Below are 26887 nucleotides of genomic sequence, written 5' to 3'. Positions count from 1 at the left end.
CAATGCTTCTAATTGATTATAAAGAATCAGGTCGTTTGGTACAATTATAAAAAAGTTATTCTATTTTAAAGGGAGTACGAACACTTTCTACATACTGTTACCACTAGTGTCCGACGTATAAGAACATTTCTTTTCAAAAAAGATCCCATGATAGATATATTTAAAATGGAATCTATTAAAAAAGTTCCATAACTCTTTCAATCTCTGTCGTGAACACGAATATACACTCTAACTATCCACTTCCAACTAATTAAAATCAGGTTTATTCGTGCAGGATGAATCTCTACGGGATCAAAGCGTAGTTTCTAAGCTGGAAAGCCATGCGCACTCGAATTGGAGAGCTTGGCGCAGAAATCAAATAAATCTAAACTTTGAAAATTGTTTGATTCGTACTTGAAACAATTCGCAATATACAGGGTGTCCCAGCTAACTTGACCACCTTCAATATCTTTGTTGTTTTTAAAGATACGTCAAATGTCTGAAGGACAAAGTTGAATGGTAAAATGGGGCTCATAATATACAAACAAAATTTTTTCATGTAATTTTTTTTAGAGATATGAAGGTCACCTCCATTTTTTTTTTAATGGAATGAGGTATTTTTTAATACATCAAACGATGCAGCTGGACATTCGTTATAAAAAAGTACTAACCTATGTATGTCGAAAAGTTAGTAGTTCAGGAGATATTTCAATTTAAAAAACTATAAAATACCATTACTGTCGTGTGTACTAAGACGTTACATAAGTAAGTAAACACTAACATCTTAGTACGACAGTAATGGTATTTTATTGTTTTTTAAATTGAAATATCTCCCGAACTACTAACTTTTCGACAGGTTAGTACTTTTTTATAACGAATGTCCAGCTGCATCGATTGATGTATTAAAAAATACCTCATTCCATTTAAAAAAAATGAAGGTGACCTTCATATGTCCTTTACGCGTTCCTAAAAAAAATTACATGAAAAAAAATTTTGTTGGTATCTTATAAGCCACATTTTACCATTCAACTTTGTCCTTCAGACATTTGCCGTATCTTTAAAAACAACAAAGATATTCAAGGTGGTCAAGTTAGCTGGAACACCCTGTATGTACAGGGTGTCACAAAATTATATGTCGTGGACACCATAGCGCGATTCTACACCCCCGTTCTAGTCGAAAATTGACCTTGAACGTGAAAAACAAGATCAAAAAACCATTTTTTTTAAGGATTAAGATTTTTAACATTTTTATACCAAAATTTTCTTTTAAGATGTAAGATTGTAGATTTTAAAAGAAAATTTTGGTATAAAAATTTAAAAGATCTTAATCCTTAAAAGAATTGTTGGTTTTTGTACCTTGTTTTTCACATTCGAGGTCAATTTTGCGGGGGTTTTCTTACGTCATTTTCGACTAAATCGGGGATGTAGAATCACGCTATGGTGTCCACGACATATAATTTTGTGACACCCTGTACACATAAATATGATCATGTGATCTGGAAAATACGAGAAACAATATCCGCTACTCCTCTATCATTGTATCTTTTCAATCCCTGTTTCGTTAATAAATTTTTTAATGTTTTCGGCGCAACGGTTCGATCGTTTATTACGAATTATAAAGCAACTTTGCTAATTGTCAAACAGGCGCGATTTAATTTACAGACGCGATTCAAATAAATCTTCATAAAGATCCGAACTAGGATCGAAACGTTGATTTTGTTTGACAATTAGCAAAGTTGCTTTATAATTCGTAATAAAAATTTATTATCAGCAAATACGATCGATAGAAGATACATATTTACCTGTTTCGTTACTTTGAATAAATTACTTTGATTTTAAACTACGTCAAGCAGAATTTTACTATAAAAAATCGACTTGTTTTGTGCTTGCACCAAGGTCCTCAATTGCTAAGGTACTATGAAAACATGAAAACGAAGTGCACATTATGTGTTGTATACAGGAGAGCTTTACCTGGAGAAGATGCAAATCCATTCCAGAGTGCGGCGCAGCGACAGGAAATAATGCAACGCCATGGTCGATTGTGAATGGCTGCACCGGTTTGTAGGAATCGAGATCGAGGTGATAGTCGTTCTCGTCGCATTCTTCGACCATGTAGGTTTGCTCGATTGCGGTCGTATGAATGCTCAGGGTGCGATGAAGCGAGCTGGTCGTTGCATCCTTGCCGCGCGCGTGTCGATGCTGCACAGAAACGCGGCACACGGTCCTCATGAATATTTAGGAACGTTTCGGCGATGCCGTATATATATGTATGTATTAATTTCGCATTTCTATTTCAGATCGTGAACGAGGGAACTCACGGTCTCCCAACCAACTCCGTTAAAGCGAATTTAGACTTTTCACTTTAGAACCGCATCCCGGATGATCCATTCACGGTGAATCGTAGAAAATCGTTTGAATCTAGGTGCACGGTAGTGCATCAGCCATGTTCTCGCACTACCTCCTTTTACACGAAACAACTTAGCCGTTTTTTAGAAGCTTATAACTCGGCACTGGAGGCAGATGTAATTTCGTACACTTGTTAAATGCTATCATGTCTCAATATTGACAAAACATTAATCTTCCAACATTAGTAGGTTCCGAGATATAGGACCTCAAAAATCGTTTTTGTCACTGACTGACTGACTGACTGACAGATCATCAAAACCTTTTGGGCACTTCCCATTGACCCAGTGTTGGGCAATAAACGATTAAAATTTTAATCATGATTGATTAAGTGGTGTCTCTCCGCCTTTAGTAATTATTTAAACATGTTTAAACAATCATAATGTATTAATATTGAATATCACTGTATTCGGGAAAGTCTACAGAATCTTTTGCTATAAAGAACAATTCAATATCTTTTATAATAACACCACAATTTCTGTTTACAGTTGAAAAATATGTTTTTTTTTTCAAAGTCGTGTTTCTCAAAAACTGTGCGTATAGGAGAAAAATTAAGGACAGAACAGGATAGAACATATAAAAAATGGCTGTATCTCGGGAACGTCTTACCGTATCTATCGGCTGCGTCTTACCGCAAAAATAACGAAATTTTCGAAAGGCTCAACCGGAAGTATTGGAATATAATGAGAAGTTGAAATCAACTAAACCGCAGTTTAACCTTTCCAATTTACTTTACTTGAACGGCGACAGAAAGAACGTCTTTCCTTGAAAAGGATCTGCAGTGAACTAACTAAAACTGACCTGAACGATACTTGAAGGAAACGGGGTCCTATACATATAGCATATCTACGGGCCTTTGTCTTATTTTAGTGGCCTTGGTGCGTCAAGGGTTTTTCCAGGTAAGACCCTTCTGCGATACATCTGGCAGCCTCTAAACTACCCTCTTTTACTACACTACAAGGACATTTTAGAAAGTCGAGGCAATTTTCAAATTGTCGGTATATTCAACAGAAAGCATACTCGGTACGCCCAACCACACATGACGTATGTAGTCTTTTGAATTCTTCAAAAATAAAAAGAAAAAAAAACATACGCGTGGAAAACCACGCGCGACAAAAGTAAAACTTCTTGCGCTTATTGGGTGTAGAATGTGTAGATACAGATTTCAACAAAAATTGATGACATCCCAAGAAAAACATCCTGTAAACAGGAGCCAAGTTCTTATGGCCGTAAAAAGTTGCCAGATCAAACAAAATACGGCCAAGTCGTTAGCTTAGAAATACCTGTTGCAATACTGAAAAAAGCGTTTGTAAAAATTAGTTTAAAAGAACGCTATTTCATTTTCAACGAGTTACATGCAGGGCTAAATTATCAAACTTGGCCGCTACCTAACATCGTTTATGGCCTTTGGTTTAAAAAGTAACAGCCAAGTTTGAATAGTTTAGCCCTCCACGTAACTCTTTAAAAATGAAATAGCGTTCTTTTAAACTAATTTTTACAAACGCTTTCTTCAGTATTGCAAGAAGTATTTTAAAGCTAACGAACTTAGCCGGATTTTGTTTGATCTCACAACTGTTTACGGCCATAAGAACTTCGCTCCTGTTTACAGGATGTTTTTGTTGGGATTTGTATTTTATCCAAGCGAACATCCAAAGCGATTAACGAAACAGGATCAAGGCGAATTTACGCTTCTTCGCTTTGAACGAATAATAATTGCACGATAAATAAGAAAAATTGTACAGCATTTTTTGAATCGTTTCAAATCGTTTTAAATTTTTAACATGCATTATACGTATCTTGCGTAAAGCCCTTGCGAAAAAGTCATCAAAATCAAAATCATGAGAATGAATCTTATCGTTGGAATAAAATGAACAATGGATTAGAAAACTAGCCGGGTGACCTTGACTTGGCAGCATCTTGCCATCGAGATGTCCCATTGAATTTACTGTCAAAGGAAACTGTTTGAAACTTTTCCGAAAGTATTTTACCCGGAGACTTTGCCAGCTTTTATCCTAGAGACTTTGATTTCGCTGTGTGGATCCACGTATGAAAGTTAGCTATCCTCTGGAGATCGCGTGTCCGAGTGTGAACAACACGTTAGTCACGATACGACTTCTATGGCTGTGTTACGCGAGTATGTCTGCAGATTTGCGCTTTCTGTCTGTCAAACGTAATAGCGGAGTGGAGTGACAACGGAGCGAGGAGAGGAGAGTAGAGTAGAGAGATAGAGCCGCGGGCTATCCCAACGATGCGATGTGGTGGCAATAGCTCTTTAGCTACCTTGACAGCTCAACTACTTCTGCTTCTAGACAATGGTCCTTGGGCATTGTCGAGCATCTAGCAGCGGATCTTAGACGCAAGACATTCGGTGGTGAGCGGATAAGAGGAGGTTCGTTTGTGAGTTTTCCTATGCGAATAACTATGCCCAGCGAATTTTAACTTTTCCTGCACATTGCAATATCTTCTACTATTATTCTATTCTACTGTTCTACTATTGTAACATATAAAATTTATTATTATTATTTTTTTAACGAAATTATCATAGCTCAATTATCGACGACATCTTGACGATCAATCAAATATTTGTAAAGATAATCTCTAATATTTATGATTTAAGTAAAAATAAAATTTTTTAAAATAACACGTTTTTAAAACAGACTAAAGAGCATAAAATAATTTTTCCTAGCCCCATACTGATTCCAACCCCGTGCAGATAGTCCTGAAAATTTGTGATTGTGAATTTTTAATAGCTCCGAAAATATGCACTTATAAGATTTAAAACGAAAAACGTGGGGTAACGGTTAAATTTTTAATAATTTATATCTTCTAAACGCATAGGCTTTTAAAAAAATTTTTTTTTAATATTGCATTGTCATCCGGTTCTGAGCTATGTTTAAAATTTCAAGTCTCTAGCTCATCGGGAAGTTAGTTAAAAATCAATTGCAAAATTTGTACCGAACAAACAAACGAACAGCAGACAGACAAGAAAGCAAGCTAATAAAAACGTAGTAATAAAATACTCATTATCGTTGTTTATCACGATAACAATAGAATTTTTATTCTAGCAAAAATGTACCCGGAAAAACCTGTCGGACTTTCGTATGTAGGTCCCTTGTGAATATGGATTTTAAGCGAGGCGAACATTCCACAAATTGCCACCAATTCTTTATACTTTCCAGTTGACTTTGAAAACAAAGGAAACGAGAGAAAATTCGTTAAAAAAAATTCTTTTTGTACGAAAAAAATCCAGATAACAGCGGTTGTATTTTATAGGGCGTTTGTATTGGCAATGAGACTTTTTTCTATATTTTCTGTACGTAGCTACGTTTGTCGAAAAAAAACCGAAGGATCCTAGTTTCGTGTCGCTTTCGCGGATGAGCGAAAGGTCGCTCGAAAACCCTATTGTGTTCGCCCTATGCGTCACAAGGAAATACGTATAACGATACAAGTGTTTCAACACTTTAACGGGCGTTATCCCGCATACGTGACTTAGCTCCTCTATTCGGTTGTTATCAGTGGCTGTCGCGTGTGCGTGATTTTAATCTTTCGTACATTATGCCATCGTCCACTAAACTTATCTGACGTCTGTTTAAGTTTAGGTCTTTGTCCATATATTCATGAGGATATCTAGGTTTATATGTATATCCCGCGACACATTAGTCTCACCACGAAGAAGATAGTACATAAACGGAAAATTAGCCCGAGCGTGCGCATAACAGTATGCTACAACTATAACCTCATAGAAAAATTCCTAACCATTCTTCGAACTACCGTCAAACTATTTCTCATTTGTCCACGTTTATTCCGTCGTTTCTAATGAAAAAACTGAAAGCTCACCTTACATACAGTAGATAACGAAAGTAAGTTAATACTCATATTTTCAATAATGAAATCACGATAACAGTAATATTTATTCACTTATAAAAATAAACAAGTTGATTACATATTTAATGGTAATGTTGAAAACAAAAATTTATCACGATAATAACAGTGATTTGAAGATTTATCAAGATATTGATCATTCTATACTAAATATAAAAATTTGTTGTGTTGTGCCGAAAGTAAGTTAAAGTATCGTTTAATAACACTGCCCAACACCAAATTTGTTTCACAATTACATTGTGATGGTGGTACTTATAGAGTTTTATGCGATGATTCCGAATATGCCCTTAATTTTTCTCCTAGACGTACAGTTCTTGAGAAACAAGACTTCGAAAAAAAAATATATTTTTCAACTTTAAACAAATATTGTGATGGTATTATAAAAGATATTGAATTGTTCTTTATAGCAAAAAATTCTGTAGACTTTCCCGAATACAGTGATATCCAATACTAATACATTAGTAATGTTTAAAAATTAAATTGTATTTTTTTTATACACAGCTGGGCCCTCCGGACGGGCCCGACCACTGGTGTATACCTGAAAAGGTTGCTATACCAGACAAAAAACGCGTACGTGTTCATTGTATATGTATACAAAATACAAGAAATAAGAGAAGACCAAAAACTATTTATTTGATTTCCACCCCTCTCAATCCAGATAATAAATAATCTTCTATTTGCAAATAAGAAATAAAATTGCATTTAAATAAAAAGTTTAGTTATTATTTGTAATTAAAATCACACGTTTATTTATTATTTAATTATGTATTATTTAAACAAGAAATAAGAGAAGATCAAAGTTATTTAATTGATTTCCACCTTAATCTAAATAATAAATAATCTTTTATTTGCAAATACGAAATAAAATTGTATTTAAATAAAAAGTTTAGTTATTATTTGCAATTAAAATCACACGTTTATTTATTATTTAATTATGTATTATTTAATTATGTATTATTTAAACAAGATATAAGAGAAGACCAAAAGCTATTTATTTGATTTCCACCTTAATCTAAATAATAAATAATCTTTATTTGCAAATAAGAAATAAAATTGCATTTAAGTAAAAAGTTGAGTTTTTATTTGTAATTAAAATCACACGTTTATTATTTAATTATGTATTATTTAAACAAGAAATAAGAGAGAAGACCAAAAGCTATTTATTTGATTTCCACCTCAATCTAAATAATAAATACTCATTTATTTATAAAGAAGAAATAAAATTGCATTTAAGTGAAAAGTTTAGTTTTTATTTGCAATTAAAATCACACGTTTATTTATTATTTAAAAAAATCAGGGATGATACGCTCGAGCATCGTCGAATTACGAAACGCAAAAATAAAAGAAGTAAACGTTATTTGTCAATATTGATCCATTACACCGCTCAATGACACTCGTCGTCACGCTCCTCACCGGAAGAACACCTAAGAACTGTCCCTCCACACCACTACCTATCCCTACCCCAAGATACAACTTCCGTTACACATCTGTGTAACTCCTACCGTCGCACTTTTAACCGAACGAAACCTACAAGATTTTCAATGTTAAAAAATTCATGTCGAGAGATTGATCGTACCTTATGGAACTCGGCAATCTTCTCGAGGACAGAGTTTGTATCACGAACGGGAATATCCTTCTCCGATTTGTCCAAGGAACTGTTTCTAGAGATACACTCCGACGGCGATTCCGCGATGGTTTCGATTCTCGTAGGTTGCCTCGCACAGAACACGATTTCGGGGTCCTTGTGGCGCGGAGTCTCGCGGTTGTCCTTGCTATCATCCTGAGGCTGCAACATAACATTTTTCAAAATCGTTAATTAAAATTTCAGTGAAATAGAGTTGAGTTTATTTGTAGAATACATTACGCTCGTACCTACTCGACGGAAATAGGTATCTGAGCAATCGATATGGACGCGCAAGAATCGAATTTGTTCGCTTGAAATCAATGACGTGGACACGAAGGATACGGTTGATTAAGCGCCGAGTAAAATGTAAAAGCTGGTTCGATTTTTTTCCGGGAACCCGATAACATGTGATCGTCGCCGTCACGGCGATGGTTCATTCGCGTGATCCTTGGGGAGAATCTTTGCTTAGTCGCCGGCTGAAAGCTCTCGGTGTTCTCGGAACCGTATTAATGTTAATACACGCTGTCGATTCCCTTTCAGGCAAATAGAATCTCTCGATTCGAGAACGTGAGAGGCAGGAAACGACCGGTAGAAATAAAGGATTCGTCTCGATAGAGGGAACTTCTCCCCTTTTTCCATTTCACGGTATTCATTTCGTTGTATGTATTTTACCCCGATCCCCTTTTAAACTTGAAAATTGCTTGACCCACAATCGATTTCTGTCCTCCGTTTGTTGTTAATATTCCAAGAGCGTCGCTCGCGCTACTGTATTCTGTTTGAAAGGGTCTAGGATAAGATATATATATATATATTTCATTCCTTTTTTTTCCCATTGAAGAGGGAACGTCTCACGGAATCTAATATCTTTATTATATTCACTTCAATAATAGATCTTGATTTTACTGGCATTAAAGGACCTTTCAAGTCTCAGAGGTGGGCATTATTTGCCGAAAAAGATATTTGAAATACTATTAGGTTGGAAAGAAAGTTCTTGCGGTTTTTATTATACAATCAAAATAACAAAAACCGTAAGAACTTTCTTTCCGACCTAGTATTTTCTCCAGCTCTGCTTTCAGTCTAGTTTCGTTTTACTTTTTTCTCCTCCTGGCATTCGTCAGAAATTTTACGACTTACTACATAATTCGAAAAATTCTCAGTTTATGAAAATACAGGATGAATCGCTTAATTGTTTTTCTACAACATCATTACGTGTTTTGTATTTAAAATGTGTGCGCGCGTAATTTTTACTTTCGCGAGGGCATCGTTACTGAAAAGAATTGGCAGATACGAGCGGTTGTACAGAGACTGTTAATCTCGAGGTTTAGTCGTGAAGTTAAGGTAAAACACAATCGCGGCAACACGACCATACTCGGCCCGGTAAATCCTTTTTGTTCAGTTCGCGAGTGCATTATTAAAGCCCCCTGCAAAACCCAGTCTTACGATTAAACACAGGGAGACTCGCAGCGTGCGGCGGTGCTCTGTCGCAGACACAATAGACATTGAACAGTGAATATGATCGGGAACTAACTAGGCTAGAACTGGGACTGATTGTACTGTTTCATGAATTGCATAAGCTATTTCAAGAGTCGACGAAACTGGCGACTAAGCTGTCTCGAACGTGGCGGGGGCTGCACGAGCTGCCTAACAAGGAAACTTCGGTAACCCAAAAAACTCGGAACTCTTTCTTGAAGCTTTTCAGGCTTCTTCGGAGGGCTCCGATGGAAGTATCCGGCAATCTTCTTCTGCCACTTTTTCGAATCTTCAACGTGAAAACAAAACACAACGGAGTATTCTGATTTGCAGAATTAATTCCAAGGGATTATTGTTTTGCACAGCGACGACGTCCAATTGGCACGAGGAATAAATATAATCTATTGCCGATGTTTTAACCAGGGGTGACATTCGAAGTTGTTAGCGGAACTATGGGGGCGCAATTTGCACCTGTGAAATTACCCCTAAATCCTTTAGATTTACAACCTTCGTCTGGTATGTTTTCGAGTTGACAAAGCACTTTGTCGAAGGCATTAAGGTCATTGAAACTGAGAATCCCTCTTGTAGGGATTGGTCGCTGTCACGATAAATTTTATGTTTACGACGGAACAGGAGTGCACAAGGTGTCTTACAATTAATAGTGCGATAGAGGATGCAATTCATCGTGGAAAATTAAATCGGGAAAACAAGATAAAACGCTTTTCCGTTAAGCCATGGTTTTTTTAAAATCAACATTCAGACTTTTAAGCTAGACAAGTTTTGGAAACTATTTTTACGAAAAAACACCTTCTGACATTTATACATAGTAAGAATTGATCGAGACTGCGTATTTAAGGGAAATTGTGACACGATCCGAACTTCTGCACAGCACCCAACCCGTTTTCTTTCAAGAGATAATAAAATGAATAGCTCAGCTTGATGGCACTTTCAATAGCAAAACGAATGTGCACGTAGCAGTTAATTAAATATTTCACCTGTGACGGCTATTAAAACGGCGATAGCGGCCGTGTTAATTGCGGCAATCCACTTTAGACAAGCGAATTCAGGAGGGCAAATTCGCAGCTGCGAACGAGTTCGGCAAATAAATAAACTTTCCTCGTGTGAAACGCGTATACAGCTCCGCGATACTGTAAGTTGCATAACGCGTAAACACGAACGAAACGGTCCGATGTGCATATGCGACGGACGCGTGCGATGACCAGAGTGCATCAAATATTTTGCGACGGAATGATTTCGTTACGTGTCACCGGCGAAGCGCAACAACGTAAAGTAATCAAGCCGAATATTAGTAAGTACATACGTGCCACGGTAAAGTCTCTGTCCACTGCAAAACAACTGCGATCCCAGCGGAGGTAACTTCGAGCCCGCGACCGTTATCTTTCGACCATTGGACATCGCCTAATTAGACCATTCGCCAGTGTGGCCATTTTATAGCGGCCGCGCGAACCAAAATAATTCTATATTACGTTTAAAAGTTTTTCGATAGGGTGCCTTGCACAGTTCTACAGGGTTTGTCCGGAAAGTAATGCAAACACATTTAAAAAAAGAAATATATATAAAAAAACTTGTTAAAAACCACGCTCATATTAAATTGCACAAAAAGGAGAAAATAATTTGAACGCACAGTTTTTTTAAAAAGTTGTTTTTTAATATTGTATTGTCATCCAGTTCTGAGCTATATTTAAAGTTTAAAGTCTCTAGCTCATCGGGAAGTGGTTTAAAATTCGATTACAAGATTTGACGCATACAACAACGACAACATCGACAACGACAATGACAACTCGGCAAGCTAATATAAGCGTGGTAAAATAAAAAAAATCTATTAAACATATGGGTACAAACCTTTAAATTTCTTCGAAGTAGGATCCTTGGGCGTCGACACATTTTTTCCAGCGCGGTTTCCATGCTTCGTATGATCCCTGGAAGGCGTTTTTTGGAACCTCTCGTAGTACCCTCGTCACAGCCTCTTTGACGCGTTCCACGCTTTCAAAATGGCATCCTTTTAGCACATTTTTAATTTTTGGAAACAAGAAGAAGCCGGCGGGAGACAAGTCAGGACTGTACGCGGGGGTTGAGGAAGTGTTGTGATCCAACTAAGAAGTACCGTTTACTGTTTTCCCCGCAATCCACGGGAAAGTTTTGGATGAAAGTGCTCTACGAGGCTGCGACGAGGGTACTACGAGAAGCTCCAGATAACGCCTTCCAGGGAGCATACGAAGCATGGAAATCGCGCTGGAAAATATGTGTCGACGCCCTAGGGTCCTACTTTGAAGAATTTTAAAGGTTTGTACTCATATGTTCAATAGATTTTTAAAAAAAATGTGGTCGCATTACTTGCCGGACAGACCCTGTATAATCGCAAAACCAATTTTCATATTTCCTTGAAGAATATCGCTTATTAGAATATTAAAGACAGCCGTAACCGCGCAGTGGTCGCAGCTTTCGGGGGCGACGAGCATCGGCAACAAGAGCAAGTAGTTTCCGCCGGCCTACAACCATCATTGCTGCTGGAGGCCGATAGAAACCCCTAACCTTATTGCCACATGCATTTCTTCTCTCTTCTCGGCTTTCGTCGACTCCATCTTCATATTCGGTTTCCCCATCCGATCTTCAGTTTCGCATTCTCATACATCGCAAATACGTGTATCGTATTTACCCTGAACCGCAGACAGTTTCCCAAGCCAGTGCTGGAAAGCTTATACACAAATGTTGATATCTCTTATCGATATACGTATAACGGTATTACGATGTAATATTAGTTATACGAATGAGTTCTTACCGCGTTCTTTAAATAAGTGCGATAGACTTAAACGAGGACGAGAAAAATGACAAAATTGCACTTGCGGGAGGTTAACCCTTTGCACTCGGAGCTATTTTAACTCGAAAATTAAACATTTCTTCCGACCTAAAATATTTACATTCTCTACGATATTTTAACTTTGGTGGATATGAAATTGATATAATACCTCGTACAATACCTAAATGTTCAGTAATTTAATAGATACCAACATATCTAATAACGTAAACAATATTTTCAATAATGGCACAGCAATTTTTAGTGGCGCCTCAGAGTCGTCACTCGAGTGCTAAGGGTTAGAAATACCACGTTTTCAAAACGGACTAAAAAGTATAAAATAAATTTTTTAAAAACACCACGTTTCTTCTAGCCCCATACAGATAGTCCTGAAAATTTGTGATTGTGAATTTTTAATAGCTATGAAAATACTTGTAAGATTTAAAACGAAATACGTGGGGCGCATGCAATAGATAATTGATGCATGAATAGTTCACATAAATCACTAACAATTTTATTGCACTGCAAATGATACGAACTGTTGTGCGAGTTTTCTACACACCTTATATATTATGTATTACCTTGCGCCCCACGTTTTCCGTTTTAAATGTTACAAGTATTTTCATAGCTATTAAGGATGTTCTGAAGGTGCATATATAAAAACGCAACAAAATTTTTGAAAATTGCACATTTTAGTTTGCACATAAAGTTTGCACATTTTAACACGTCTTCTTATGGAGAATTCATAAAATTCCACTTCAAACCTCAATCCACCACTCATCAAATTCCACTGCTTTTTAGTCTTGTGTGAAATTTTACAATCGATTTTGAACATTTTGATGAGATTATAACATAGACATGTAGTAAATTTCAGACGGTATTGCGACCTGTCATATCGAAAACAAACGCCGTGGTAAAATGTCAAAGATAAAGGTTCGACGGAGAATTTCGGTGTAACGGTTCTTTCACTTGGTAAACAAAAACATTGTAGTATAACAATACGTAGTAACTTTGTAAACATCGCACAGAGCTCGAACGCACACCGAGCTCCTTCGGTGTGAAGCGGGTCAGCGGAGTGGGGATGAGTCAGAGTGGGAACACAGAGGGGGTACTACCGAGCGTCGCGCGGGTGGATGTAACGGTTAAATTTTTAATAATTTATATCTCCTAAACGCATAGGCTTTCTAAAAATTTTTTTTTAAATATTGCATTGTCATCCAGTTCTGAGCTATGTTTAAAATTTCAAGTCTCTAGCTCACCGGGAAGTTAGTTTAAAATCAATTGCAAAATTTGTACCGAACAGGCAAACAGACATACAAGAAAGGGGCCTAATAAAAACGTGGTAAAATATTCAATGGCATACCTGGTGATTTGGCGACTTCTCTGTGAAAATCCTCATTAACGAACTGCTCCTTTTTTGTAGGGATTATTTCCGACACTTTCAAACACAGACTGTTGAAATTCTAATCTCGTACTCGATATTTTATTATTTATATCACACACGCGCCCCACCGTCGAAAGGGTTTCTCTGCTTTTCCTTGCACGTATATTTCAGTCGATTTTAAACATTTTGATGAGATTATAACAGAGTCATGTAGTAATTTCAGACGGTATTGCGACCGCGTCATATCGAAACGCCGTGGTAAACTGTCAAAGATAAAAGTTGACGGAGAATGTCGATGTAACTGTCCTTCCGCTTGATAAACAAACATTATAGTATAATATGTAATACGTAGTAACTTTGCAAACACCGCACGGAGCGCAAACGCACACTGACGCACACTGAGCTCTTTCGGTGCGAAGCGGGTCAGTGGAGTGGGGATGAGTCAGAGTGGGAACACGTAGTAGAGTGGGGACGCTGAACGCGAAGACGTACTACATCACGCGGTGGGGGGTGCAACGGTTCAAATTATTAATAATTTATATCTCCTAAACGCATAAGCTTTTTTCAATTTTTAAAAAAAAATATTGCATTGTCATCCAGTTCAAAATCAATTGCAAAATTTGTACCAAACAGACAGGCAGACAAGACAAGAAAGCGAGCTAATAAAAACGTGGTAAAAAGAAAAGCCATTTTAAATTTTGGAGTAAATGGAGTGCAGTTGACGTAAACGTTTCGCGTTGGTTGGGGGTGAAAATACCGTGGGGCCAGCAGCGAAGAACCGCTGAACCAGGATTTAATAAAAGATGACAAAAGGGCGTTCGCGGACTCGTGTTTCCGAGTTTCAACGACTCGGCGTGTTAGTAGCTCCGTATCGGTGTTTTTTTTTTCGTTTTAAAGTGGTCAAACGAAAGGAAAGGGGGTCCGGTAATTTGAGTAGCTCTCGTATCTCTGGGGCAACCTTTGACCTCGTTCGCTGTTCGTATTCCATGGTTCGACGCTTTCGGCAGAGACACGGAGAATGTACGGATTTATCGAGGAAGTTCCTTGGCCGGCTGCCAAATCGTACGTGTAGCTCGCCTGTGAAATCATTCGATCTCCGCGGATCTCCTACTCTTTTCTACGTTTCGCGTTGCCCCCCCTACGATTGCTGCCATTCGAATAAGCGATAGCGAAAACGCCCAGCATTCGCGCCACGTGCGAACTGCTCAATCATCGATTCGCATTAATTGTTTCGCGGATACGCGCACTATGTGTCGCCTTAATCAGAAAAGGTAACAGACAGTTCATAAATATGTTGAGTTTCCTGGTAAATTAACCAAGCATTAACGATCGCGAGCGTAACAAAAGTAATTCAAACCTGTCACTCACTCTTTCTTACACCGATCTCGCCTACTTTGCGTTTACATCGCGAGTTGTGTTCGCGAAATGTAAAACCGATGCGTTCGAATTGGCACAGTTCCACGGGACGCGAAGCGACAACAAATAGGGATTCGTTTACTAGAGATATAAACTTCGCTGGTGAAAATCCAGCTAGCGAGCGCAAGCGGCGTGACACAATAACGACGAAACAAGGCTTTGTCTCTCAGCCTCGGAACGTTCGCGGCGCGTCGTTAGAATTCCCCCGAATGATCTATGCAAAGAGTTCCGCCGGCGCGCAAGTCAGAGTTTAACAGTTTACCTTGGACTCGGTTGCGATGATGTCCCGCAATTCCTTCAGGAACGGGCCGAAGAACGGGATCACAGGGCATTCCGGCATCGCCAGCGCGCGGCACAGCGCCGACTCATATTCGTTCGACAGAAACGCGGCGGACAGAGTTTCCAAAACTGTTGGGGGCTCGCTTATTAGTTGCCAGAAGAGCTTCAGATTGCTGGATCTGCAAGCAAATATTTGATTTTGTTAGTAACGACACCGTAAACGTTCGTCTATCGATTTAGTCTGTCGTTATTTAGATTCCTCGCCGATTTTACCGAGCTCCGAAAATGTATTTTCGGAGACGCCGCACAGTGGGTCAGTGGGTACGAAGAATTATCATCCCGTTCGCGGTTGCACGAACGGCTTCCGGTTTTACAGTGACGGCCAATAAAAACTACTTTATGTCTACATTCCCCCAAGATTTTCGGCCGTAACAAATTTTCCTCAATAATGTAAAACTTAAACATTTTATCTATTTGTGTGAATATTAAAATATATTAAATATATTATAGAATAAATAATTTATAAAACTGTTTTAAATTAATAAAACCGGTTAAACAAATGTGAAATATATTAAGTTAACCCTCATCCGTCCCTCATTTCACGAACTGAATCTGTCCCTCGGTGTCAAATTGACACAGTGGTAAAAAAACCGATAAAATAACAAGGTGACTAGTTATTTTTCGATGTTTTTTAGTCAAATTGATGAGTTAAAATTTACATCTTAGGTTTTTCGGTTATGTGTTCCACATTAAAAAGATAAAAGTCACGATCTTACGGGCAAATTTACCTACAAACAAAAGAACAGTATGATCTAATTCGAGAAAACTGTGTCAGATTGACACGAGGGACGAATGAGGGTTAAAAATCATTGAGAAAGATTTATTCTTTAATATATGCAGTTCAAATTTCATTGCAATATCTTCAGTGGTTTAAGAGTTATTCAAAAACGTCGCGTGCTTCTTCAATCGAGCCCACTGTGGGCCGTTTTAATGACGGGAAGAGAGACCGGCGAATTCAGAAGCGTGGAGCCAATGATTTGAAAGCGGTTGAACCTCTTCAGGAACGATTATGGCGATGCTTGCGTTTGCACCTTTGACGACGGAACGCTTCCGTAACGTCGTCCATTTACGTTGAAATATAACGGCACTCGATTTAATGGTACTTCGAAAATGGGTCTCCGACTCGTTTGGCCTATAACTATATAACTGCGTCGAACAATAAAAATGTAACTCGGATACGGTCTTGATGCACATCATTTGCATATCGCGTTATTCAGCTTTTCGGTCTAGGTTATTTCTTTCCGTTATCTCTTTCGCATTGGAGCCCCTTGTCGCGAAAGATACTCTGCCATTAATCCCGAGTTTCGCGACGAGGACATTTAATGGAATTGAATAAATTCGAAAATTCCAAGGTGAACATTATTGAAGGGAAATAATACCTCGCGCTTATGAATATTTAACCTTTGCTACGCTCCCCGAAGGTATTTGTACAGTATTTTCCCTTGTGCGAGATTATTAAATGTCGTCCACTAAGTAATATGTATCCTGTTGTAAATAACCTGTCACCTGTGAAATTGCTTCTATCGTAAATATTGCGTAAATTGTTATGGTTCCCCAAGACGTTGTTCAATCGTATCGTTGTTTAATCGTAACGTTTGTTTACAAAATTATGTTAATGTAACCAATTTATCCCTGCGGCAGAGACAAGTTGTTTCATAAACCACCCTGTGTTAAAATCGCAATAACTTCGCCGAGGCTACGTAGCTATAAAAATCCCGTATGTTCTCTAAAGATGGGCAAAAGTACCAACAGAATTTGCATGTACAAACATTGCACCGTTACGCAGCGCACCAGTAAAAGTAGAGGGGTCCTTTAAATCTAAATGGGGTCGGTAAACGTGGTTGTACATACAGTATAAATAATGTGTTCGTGTGTTTGATGGGATTGAAAGAACTCTCGGTTGAATGCAGTAATTCTTAGCCGCGAATGATCCATTGGCTGGCAAAGAGTCCGTGAAAAATTCGCGGAGAACGGTTCCGAATTATTTTGCGCGGAGAGTTTACCCTGCTTTCCTCCTCGGGGCCTGGCCGAGTAAAGTAGAAACAGTTTTGCGGAAGTTCTGGCGGCGCAGCGGAATGCGGTTAGAGTGCGAAATGATTTCAGAAACCGTGCGGCGAAACGGAGAAATACGTTTTAAGGAAAAACTGTGCCGCTCGACAGGTGGGGAAATTTCTTTTGGAGTAGACGAAATGCATGTCCCGATACATTACGTATATAAGAAGTACGAACCGCGGGAGCACGTTGCATTCCATAATGCATGCGACCTCAAAAATACGGAGGATTTTAACAGCGCAGTCTCGATATTTGTTTGTTTTCTCTCTCTCTCTCTCTCTCTCTCTCTCTCTCTCTCTCTCTCTCTCTCTCTCTCTCGAAGGAAGGATTTTCCCGGCAAGTGTAACTATTCTTTTCCTCCAGCGATGGCGAAGCGTCTGTAACGTTTCAATTATTCGGAGCACCATTATTTCGAACATTACCATCTCAAGTGTCATTTCAACTAGCACTTTTACTCCACCGTCGTTCCCGATAACAATAAAAATGTTACGAATTCGAAACAGTTTATTCGATGGAAACGAACCTGAGATATACGTACTGGGGATCGTTCATCGATGTCGAGGTGTGAATATTTCATCCGAAAACCACACCACCAAACAGAACTGTTTTTATCTATGTATGTATTTGTCGCTAGACCCGTATCCGTATCAAGTTATATGTAGATCCACAGCACGCTATTGTTTACTCACGCGAATACAGTGAGCGTCGAAAGTATTCGTACACTGATAAATTTCAAACAAAACTGTGAAATTGTCGTTTATTAACTATATTTTCTGTAACCGCTAACGATGGACAATATTTTGATTGATGTACTTTTTCATTTTGTTTCTTAAATAAAGCTCTACTTTTTGTAAAAAAACGGACGGAACTTTCCGAGATTGACCTAATACTATTTAAAATACTATTTTCCCCAGCTCTGCGTCAGATCCACCGAAGCGACGCGCGACGCGGGCAGACATACAGTTATAGTAAATCATGCCATTGACGAAGACAACACGAAAAGGAATTTTCTTGACCTTCGCGTTCGCTGTCACGATTTCGGAAAGTGTGTTTCGAAAGTATTTTTTTTCGCGTATTCGCGTAAATGGCAGTATGCTGTGGATCCAACGGAGGTACAGAAGATTCTGAAAAATTTCTGATCAATTATACGACAGCAGTGTCTCGATGTATGTACGAAACAATTTTGGGATCGGAATGTCGTCGCTGTATATCGCGTACAGATAATATTCTTTCGTCTCTGACTAAACAAAAGAAATGTGTTTTGAAATCGGTGGAATTATTGGACGAAGCGAACGTCGCTAAAAAATGTAGGATTAATAAAATCTTTCACGAGTCAATTCCGCCGGAAATTATAGCAGAATTGTAGTTCACTGTCGACGCAACGATGCGATACAATAAAAGTGGATACGATAAAATAGCTCTCCCGAGCAACCTGGGTGGAATAATAGAATCGTAAAGCAAATGAAAGTGACAATACTATTTTTCTGATACGCGTATGCACATATTGGTTTCACGCTCCTCAAGTATCATGTTTCCTCTATGCAAACATGGGTTCGTTGTGCACATAATAACATCAATAGGGTGACTGGGGCTGAACTGCTTCGCGTGTTTGCGTGAACAGCTTGTAAATATTAGATAACGGGAACTGTTCGGCATGATTTTCTGTCAACGATGCTTTTTGCGCTAGACTGCGGATTTTATGCATCCATGAGGAAAATGGGCATGTAGAATTTAAACCAGTGGGCGAATTAAGAAGATTTAAGGACATCAGTGTATTCATTTCAGCTGAATAAGCCAAATAGAAATTTCTTTCTTCTTTTAATTATTTGGCTCCTGTGTCTTGCAAACAATGCAAACATTTTTTATTTTACATAAAGATCCGCAGTCTACATATTACTATTACCAAATCAACACACATTTCTGGACGAATATTTCCAGAGAATCGAATGGAAAATTGCTTAACACATTGCCGACCGGTGATTATTGCATAATTTTGAAAAATCTGTGGTACACGGCTAAACACTTTTTAATGGAGCCTTCAATAGCAACAGCAATTTTCATTGTGAGCTAACAAGTCACCCTCAAAACGTCATCTAATAGTTTCATTTAAGATTGCAGTGTAAAAGAGAAGAGTTCCTATATGCTTTCTTTTGGTACAGCACAATTATTGAAAATCCTATTAATAGGTTTCCGGTGGGTAAAGTGTTAAAATGAAACGGTTGGAATAAAGATAACCAATACCATACGTGTATACATAGAATATGGTATCATAAATGAAAGTTGCGCAAACGTGAGTCGCTCGAACCAATTTTATTGCCGGTGATTTGAAATGTCCCGAGTGAATTTCAATTAATTTTCTTCTGCCTTCAAAATCAATCAAGAATTTCTTATACACTGTATAATTTTCACAATTTAGATTCAGCTATATATATACAATTTCGTTGCAAATGTATTGAATGTCAATTTTTCAGTACCAGAAACATTGATGGTACATTTTAGTGTGTTTAGTGAGGAAAACAGATTCTAGGGCATTTGAATTTACCGCCTAATATTGACCAAGCGTCCATAGATCACTTGGCTCTGATTGGCCAATTTTAAATACGTCTTTCTTATGTATGTTCTGTTTGCTTTGTAACCTTCACGTGGTTTCAGTTCAGTGTCTACCGACATGGAAACAGTTCACTTATAATAATTTCCAAATGTAATTTCTCTGTTATAACAAGTATGTAAAAGTGGTTTATTGGGTATCTTCATAGTATTTTTTTTTTTTACATATATTACATATATTTTACATATATTTTTCAGACGCAAAATTTTACTCTTGAAAACGATCCACATCAGGATCGAAACGTCGAGTGTCTAATAAATTTGCAAAATTGCTGTGTTTCATCATTGATCGAACCTGTGCGCCGATATCATCACTAGACTGCCGATCTTTATGCAAAATAAAATTTTCTTACCTGAATTGCAACAAACTGGAGTAAAATAGAAATTTATTTCCTTCCCTACCATGTTTAATAGGTTAAAAATAATATAATAGCATGTTTAAATTTTCCTAATGTTTTTGCTATTTTAAATTACACCGCCTCATTTTTGTCATAAATGCATAAAATCCGCAGTCTAATCATCACACTTTGATCAACCAAGAATGTTTTCCTTAAACGCTGCCACGAGCAACAGGGTTTTTACTTCGGACAGCTTAAATTATGAGTTTCTTTGCACGTGAGCATACATATCTACACGAAAGTGCAGAAACAGTTTCTGAATACGAAGATTAATAGCGTCGTCGACGGCGAACGTGGCTTAATTATTTGCCTGGCAATTAATTAAGGAGCTTGTAATGGCTTTGCGAATTGCCTTAAGATTGTTCTATTAATTATATTCAACACTGGCGTACTAAAACATCAGTTAAACTACGAATAGTTCAAATACATACTATACAAACCATGTATGGTATGTTCATCGTGAATGATGAAATTTAATTATTATGTTCAAGAGAGATACTTACTTGAGGCCACCGATAATTTCCATGGCTGAGTTAAAGTTCCCGATGTTCCAACAGGTTTGCGCCACACGAAGCAAACAGGACAAAACTACCTGCTTCTCTTCTAACGTTGTGCTGTTTAGTATCATTTGCGTGGCCCATGAGCTTACCTAAACAACGCGTAATACTGCTTCAGAAAATACTGTAATTTACACAATAAAATCGAACGTGTTTGTCGAAGAACAAGTAGAAAGCGAGTATACCGTGGATCCTTGTGTAAGTTCTCATTTCTCATGAATTGTTTGATAAAAATAATGTCTCGTGGTAAGCATAAAATAATAGGGCAATCATAATTTGTTTTTCAGAGATCCACAGTCTACATAATAAGAAGAGTTTGAACGAAGCGTACCTCGTTAAATCGATTGATGAGCGTTTGAATGGAACAGGAAATGTTGGGAACAGGCCAGTTCGACTCTTCCTCGGTCTGGGTCGAGTTGTTGGTGGTGCTGGGAGCGATGTAGCTGCGACTCGGCGACGGGGATGGCCTGGCAGGTGGGTTCTGCGTTTTCAGGTCCTGCACCACGTGCCGAAGGTATTCTTGCGGAGGTACCTGGTAGAACAGCTGGTATTCGGTCTCCGTCAACCTGAGCGCCACCTCCTCGGGGAAGCTCAGCAGCTTGTGCAGATCCTCCAGCTCCTCAGAGCTCCGAGGCGGCTGCGGCTGCGGCCGCTTCTCCAGCTCTGATTAAACAATCGCGTGGGAACTAACGTTAGAACTTTGCCAGAGTTCTCTCGCAAATTCACACTTTCTGTCAACATCAACTATTTATTAAACTACACTCCTCAGAAGAATTAAAGGATCACTTGTGCGAACCCGAAAAATTGCTCCCACTATACGTGATCATAACTCCGTGAAAAATTGATGTATCGATATAGTGAAACAATGGTTTGAAATCCTGAAACCTCTAGTTTCAGATGCTCTGTTTCAAATTGTTGCTAATGTTGGTTTTTTAAAAAAAGTTATAGCGAGATGAAGACAACATTAACAGTTAACAAAAATTTTGTGCAACTTTGGAACATCACACGGGGAGCAACAAATTTTTTTGATAAATCGTGTTAATATCATTTGGAAGGGCTGTCTTTCCTGTGTAAATTGTGTGGTTGTTGAATATTGTGCGATTTTCTTTATTCGAGTTATTCAACATTGAAGTAAATATTCGCGATTTATCAAAAAAATTTGTTGCTCCCCGTGCGATGTTCCAAAGTTGCACAAAATGTTTGTTAACCGTCAATGTTGTCTTCATCTCGCTATAACTTTTAAAAAAAAAAACCAACATTAGCAACAATTTGAAACAGAGCATCTGAAACTAGAGGTTTCAGGCTTTCAAACCATTGTTTAACGATATCGATACGGCACTTTTTGACGGAGTTACGATCATGTAAAGTGGGACCAATTTTTCGGGTTCGCACAAGTGATCCCTTCATTCTTTTGAGGAGTGTAGTAAAATATTGTAATAAAAATACGATTGCGAAGTAATAAAGACCAGAGGACTTCTTTTAGTTCGTCAACGGTGTTACGAAATTCCATTTCCAGCTAAAAAAAAAATGGTAAGAGGTGTAAAAATGGAAACTGTGAAAGTATAAAATATATGAAAGTCGTGATAGAAGTAAAGAAGGAAAATTCGAGTTGTTGAAGTTGTCAAAGTAGAGAGAGGGAGACGGGAGCGGGTGGCCACTTTAAATAGAACGGTGAACATTGCGAGAACAACAGTGATTCCGTTTCGCGAGTCGTTTCGCGAATAACTGGAAAGGTGTGTGTGTGTAGAAAAAAAAAAGGAAGAAAAAAGAAATATAGGTCTGCGCGTTCACCGAAGCACACCGAAAATTGTAAATCTGTGACCTAGTTCCGTGAAAAATAATTAAGATTGGCGCGACTCGTTGAACCGGACGTGTACTAGCATAAATACGCGTATATCTAACTAACAGGGAGCCCTGGAAAATGGCGGGGCCGGCATTCGTATACGCGCCTCCGAGTAATTCGACGTATCCGGCACTGTTATTAAAGCAATTCATAATACCGGGCTGTCTAGATTTGAATATAATACCGAGCAAGCGTTGCTCGAGACACGGTGGCATAAGTGATTCACTTATCCTTACAAACTTCGAACGATAATGTAAATTATACCGCTGAACGCGCCGGGCGCATCTATCATCCGCTCGATGCGATGGAGAGGCGCGTTCCGATGAAACGATCCGCTCGATATTTCATGTTTCACGGAAACAATGCCGAATTCGTGTTGCCGTCGCGTCGGTGTAAAAAATATTCGCGCACTCTTCAAAAACGAATAATAACGTATGCTGAGAATAACAACGAATACTTCCACAATACAATAAGAAACGTAACGACCCAAGTTACAAATATTACCAGCGCAGAGCATAGCAGAGATAATGAAAATGAAATTATTATTCCAGTAAATTACTTCAATTAAATTATTCCAGTAAATTACTCCAATTAAATTATTCCAGTAATTTACAGGTAATTACCTGCACTGAAATTGGGATGGTGAAAATTTCATTATTCTCATATTCGTAGATACACACACTATGTTCTTCATTGTAATATTTGCATAATATTGGGTATGGGAATAAGTTTCCGCCCTTTTGGAGATGTCGTTGTACACAAGTACCGATCGCGTATTTGATGCAAAACGCAGTTAGTGGCAATTGTTTCGAGCGTGAACAGCAGTCAATTTTTCGCGTGAAAAATGTCGACTTTTGTTCCAAGTAAGCAGCATTTGCGGGAAGTTGTGTTGCATTATTTTGTTTTAAAGAAAGGTGCCGCGAAAATGCATCGTTTGCTCGTGGATATTTACGGGAGCGATGCTCCATCAAATACAAGTTGTAAAAAATGGTTTCGGCGGTTTAAAAACCATGATTTCGACGTAAGTGGCAATGATCGCGATGGTGCGCCAAAAAATTCAAAGATACAGATTTGCGAACATTACTTGATGAAAATCCACGTGAAACACTTGAAGAACTACAACTATTACGTTTGAAGCGAGCATTACAAGAAAAACGACTGGAATGGGACAACATGCACGATAAGCCGATTCTGTTACATGACAACGCTAGGCCACATGACGCAAAACCTGTCAAGAAATACTTGGAAGGAGTGAACTGGAAAATTTTGCCCCACCCGCCATATTTGCCGGACATTGCTGCTTCAGATTTCCATTTGTTCCGGTCCATGCAGTCGGCCATATCTGGAGAGCAGTTCACTTCCTATGAAAGTATCCGAAATTGGCTCGATGAATGGCTTGCATCGAAACAACCAGATTTTTAACTTCCCGATTTTATAGGGAAGCAAAAACAACCCTACTCGCGAGCGAGCAACAATAACCCTCTAGTTTCTTTAAGGAATTCGTTTATCACCTGAACGGTGGAAGAAGATTGTAGATGCCGATAGAGTATACTTTGAATGAATTTATTTTCCATTTGAATTTCTGAATAAGGAGCTTCGTTTCAACAAAAAAGGGCGGAAACTTATTCCCATACCCAATACATTTTAACGATTTGCGAATACCGACTCAGCCAGACTCACCTTATCAGGTAATGGTTCGGCCACGTGGGGTGGAGGAAGCGGAAGTGGCTGTAGTATTCGCCGTTGGCGGTGATGAAAACGGCGCTTCCACCCGCGGGTGGAATCGCCACTGTTCACCGTTGAAATCAGCCCAACGACCACGTCGGGTAATCCCCACGTAGTTTTGCAGCCTGCATCAGGATGGCTCCATTGACCTCTATCTAGAAGGATCACTGGAACAGTTTTCACCTTCTTCCTCGCTCCGGCCGCTCCTTCCTCGCCCCTTAAAGATCTCCGCGTGCCCTCTCTGCCGGCCTGGAAATTAAAAAGACAAAGATCGGTCGGGTACCAATTACCGCGATAATTGAATACAGATTAGCCGAAGAGAGATCGCGATCGAAAGATACCACGAGCTTAAAGCGAACGCTGAGACGCTTTTCTCGAGTACAATGTCTACAGGGGTTGTGTAAGGGATACTCGATTTTTAAACTGTATCGATTATGTCGCATTTTCTTTCTAGTCCGACGAAATCAAATGTATTTTGCTTTCTGGTTCGAAAAAAACGTCGACGTTACAAACTTGAAAGGGTGGTTTCTCAAGATAAAAGTCTGCTCTCTATCGCGTGGTATAGTTCGATTTTCCGCTGGACCCTAATTTTTTGAGATAAATTGAAAAATATCCTCAAAAATTGGTGCAAAAGTGCCGTCTCTCCGTCTTTAATCATTGTTTAAACGTGTTTAAACAATCATAATGTATTAATATTGGATACCATTGTATTCGAGAAAGTCTACAGAATATTTTGCTGTAAAGAACAATTCAATATCTTTTATAATAACATCACAATATTTGTTTAAAGTTGAAAAATATGTTTTTCTTTTTCAAAGCCATGTTTTTCAAAAACTGTGCGTATATGAGCAAAATTAAGGACAGATTCGGAATCAGCGCAAAAAACTCTATAAGAAGGACCCAACAGTATATTGAAATCATAAAAAAAGTTGAAATTTGTTGGACAGTGTTATCGAACAGAACGGCGCATAATTGACCCAGATCGGACAATCCGAACCATGTTAAATAAAGTCTTGAAATAAAGGTAAAAATAATGGATTACTGTTAATAATGTAGATATTATTGTATTATAATATTGATATTATATATATTATTATTATTATATATATATTATAATATTGATATTATTGTTAATAATGTAGACGCTCTCCAATTGTTCGTTTACTCCGTCCCCTCTTCAAAACTGTTCCCCGCTCTGCGGGAGACTACGCAAATATCTTGCAATTTGCTCGATTGTTTCGTCGAACGTTGTAGAAAGTAGAAGCACGCGATACAATTGCGTGAGTTACACCGCAATGCCAATATCAATTAGCCTCATTGCCATTATTGCGGAATTATGTAGCTAAATTTAATCGCGATGCGAATTGCCCGGCAGTCGTTTTCCCTTGCGGAATTGCGTAGCAAAATTCCGTTGGTCCGCAAGTCAAAATGACTTGAAATGGTCACGCGCAAAATGAGAAATTACCCATCGACGCGAACCGAATAAATTACATCGTGGGAACACGTTCCTTTTGAAAAATGTCGGCTGCCCATAGAGAGATTCTGTACATTTCGGCGGGAGGACTTTTCTCTAGCTGAACTGTCGACGACGGGCAGTGGTCGGAAATCGCCAAAACGTGGTCAAAATAGGAAGAAGTACTCCAATTTAGTTCAAAATTGATATTGGATAGGTTTTTCGGATCGCTGATTATAAATCTGAGGTCAAAATTACAAAAAACAAAATGGCGGATTCAATATGGCGGATCCGTAACGCAAAAAATTATTGGACCCTGTTGAAAATTAGTATTCCCATATTTTTCGTGCCGTTGAATGTGAACCTGATAGCAAAATGGCGGATGCGTAATCCAAGACTTTATTAGACTCTCTTGAATATAATTCCTCTGTTTCTTGTGTCGTTAAATATGAATCTGATGTCAAAATTAAAAAACAAACTGGAGGCCGGGTATGTGAAAAAATTATTTATTTCCACATATATGTAGGGAGATGCCATCTCTGAGCGGCGAGAATTCCGTCGAATGTCACGACGTTAGTAACTGTAACGACGCGACGATTCGATATCTGTTATTATGCTTATCGATTTCATTATTCATATTTGTAATATGCGATTTCTTTGTCATTCTGGTTCGACGTACGAAAACGAAAAGACGTGTTTGATCTCAGACGGAGATTCAGACGGGATAATTTAATTAAGTGTATTCGTTATATTTCAAATACTATTATACACAAATTACTCAAATTATTCTATTGACGACTTAAATCCTACATATATTTGGTAATAGAATGTTTGCGAGGTATATTATTAGTACAAATTGTTATCAGATGACTTCAGATAGCGAAAAATGTAAGATTTTAGTGTTAAATATTGCATCCGAGGTAATTCTTTAGTACTAAAA

The 26887-nt window shown here is 38.3% G+C and overlaps 1 protein-coding gene across 9 annotated transcripts in view; it reads right to left on the bottom strand.

Moving 5' to 3' along the window:
* LOC143216904 (1-phosphatidylinositol 4,5-bisphosphate phosphodiesterase epsilon-1) overlaps window positions 1-26887 on the bottom strand; it is a 149325-nt gene that overhangs the window by 39536 nt on the left and 82902 nt on the right. For 8 of the 9 annotated variants that reach the window (XM_076440476.1, XM_076440480.1, XM_076440474.1 and 5 more), the window contains 6 exons: window positions 24450-24743; window positions 21258-21589; window positions 20873-21018; window positions 15236-15431; window positions 7841-8050; window positions 1951-2178 (listed from right to left, as the gene is read on the bottom strand). In XM_076440476.1, coding sequence (XP_076296591.1) covers window positions 1951-2178; window positions 7841-8050; window positions 15236-15431; window positions 20873-20997 — 759 coding nt within the window. In that variant the 5' untranslated portion in view covers window positions 20998-21018; window positions 21258-21589; window positions 24450-24743. Of the gene's footprint in view, window positions 1-1950; window positions 2179-7840; window positions 8051-15235; window positions 15432-20872; window positions 21019-21257; window positions 21590-24449; window positions 24744-26887 lie in introns of those variants that run through there. The other variant, XM_076440482.1, reaches the window with a different exon arrangement.

This window comes from Lasioglossum baleicum, chromosome 16 (assembly GCF_051020765.1).
Source record: "Lasioglossum baleicum chromosome 16, iyLasBale1, whole genome shotgun sequence".
NCBI classification, from domain to species: Eukaryota; Metazoa; Arthropoda; class Insecta; order Hymenoptera; family Halictidae; genus Lasioglossum; species Lasioglossum baleicum.
The sequence above is the reverse complement of the archived record's forward strand: the minus strand, read 5'-3'. Positions and strand labels throughout refer to the sequence as shown.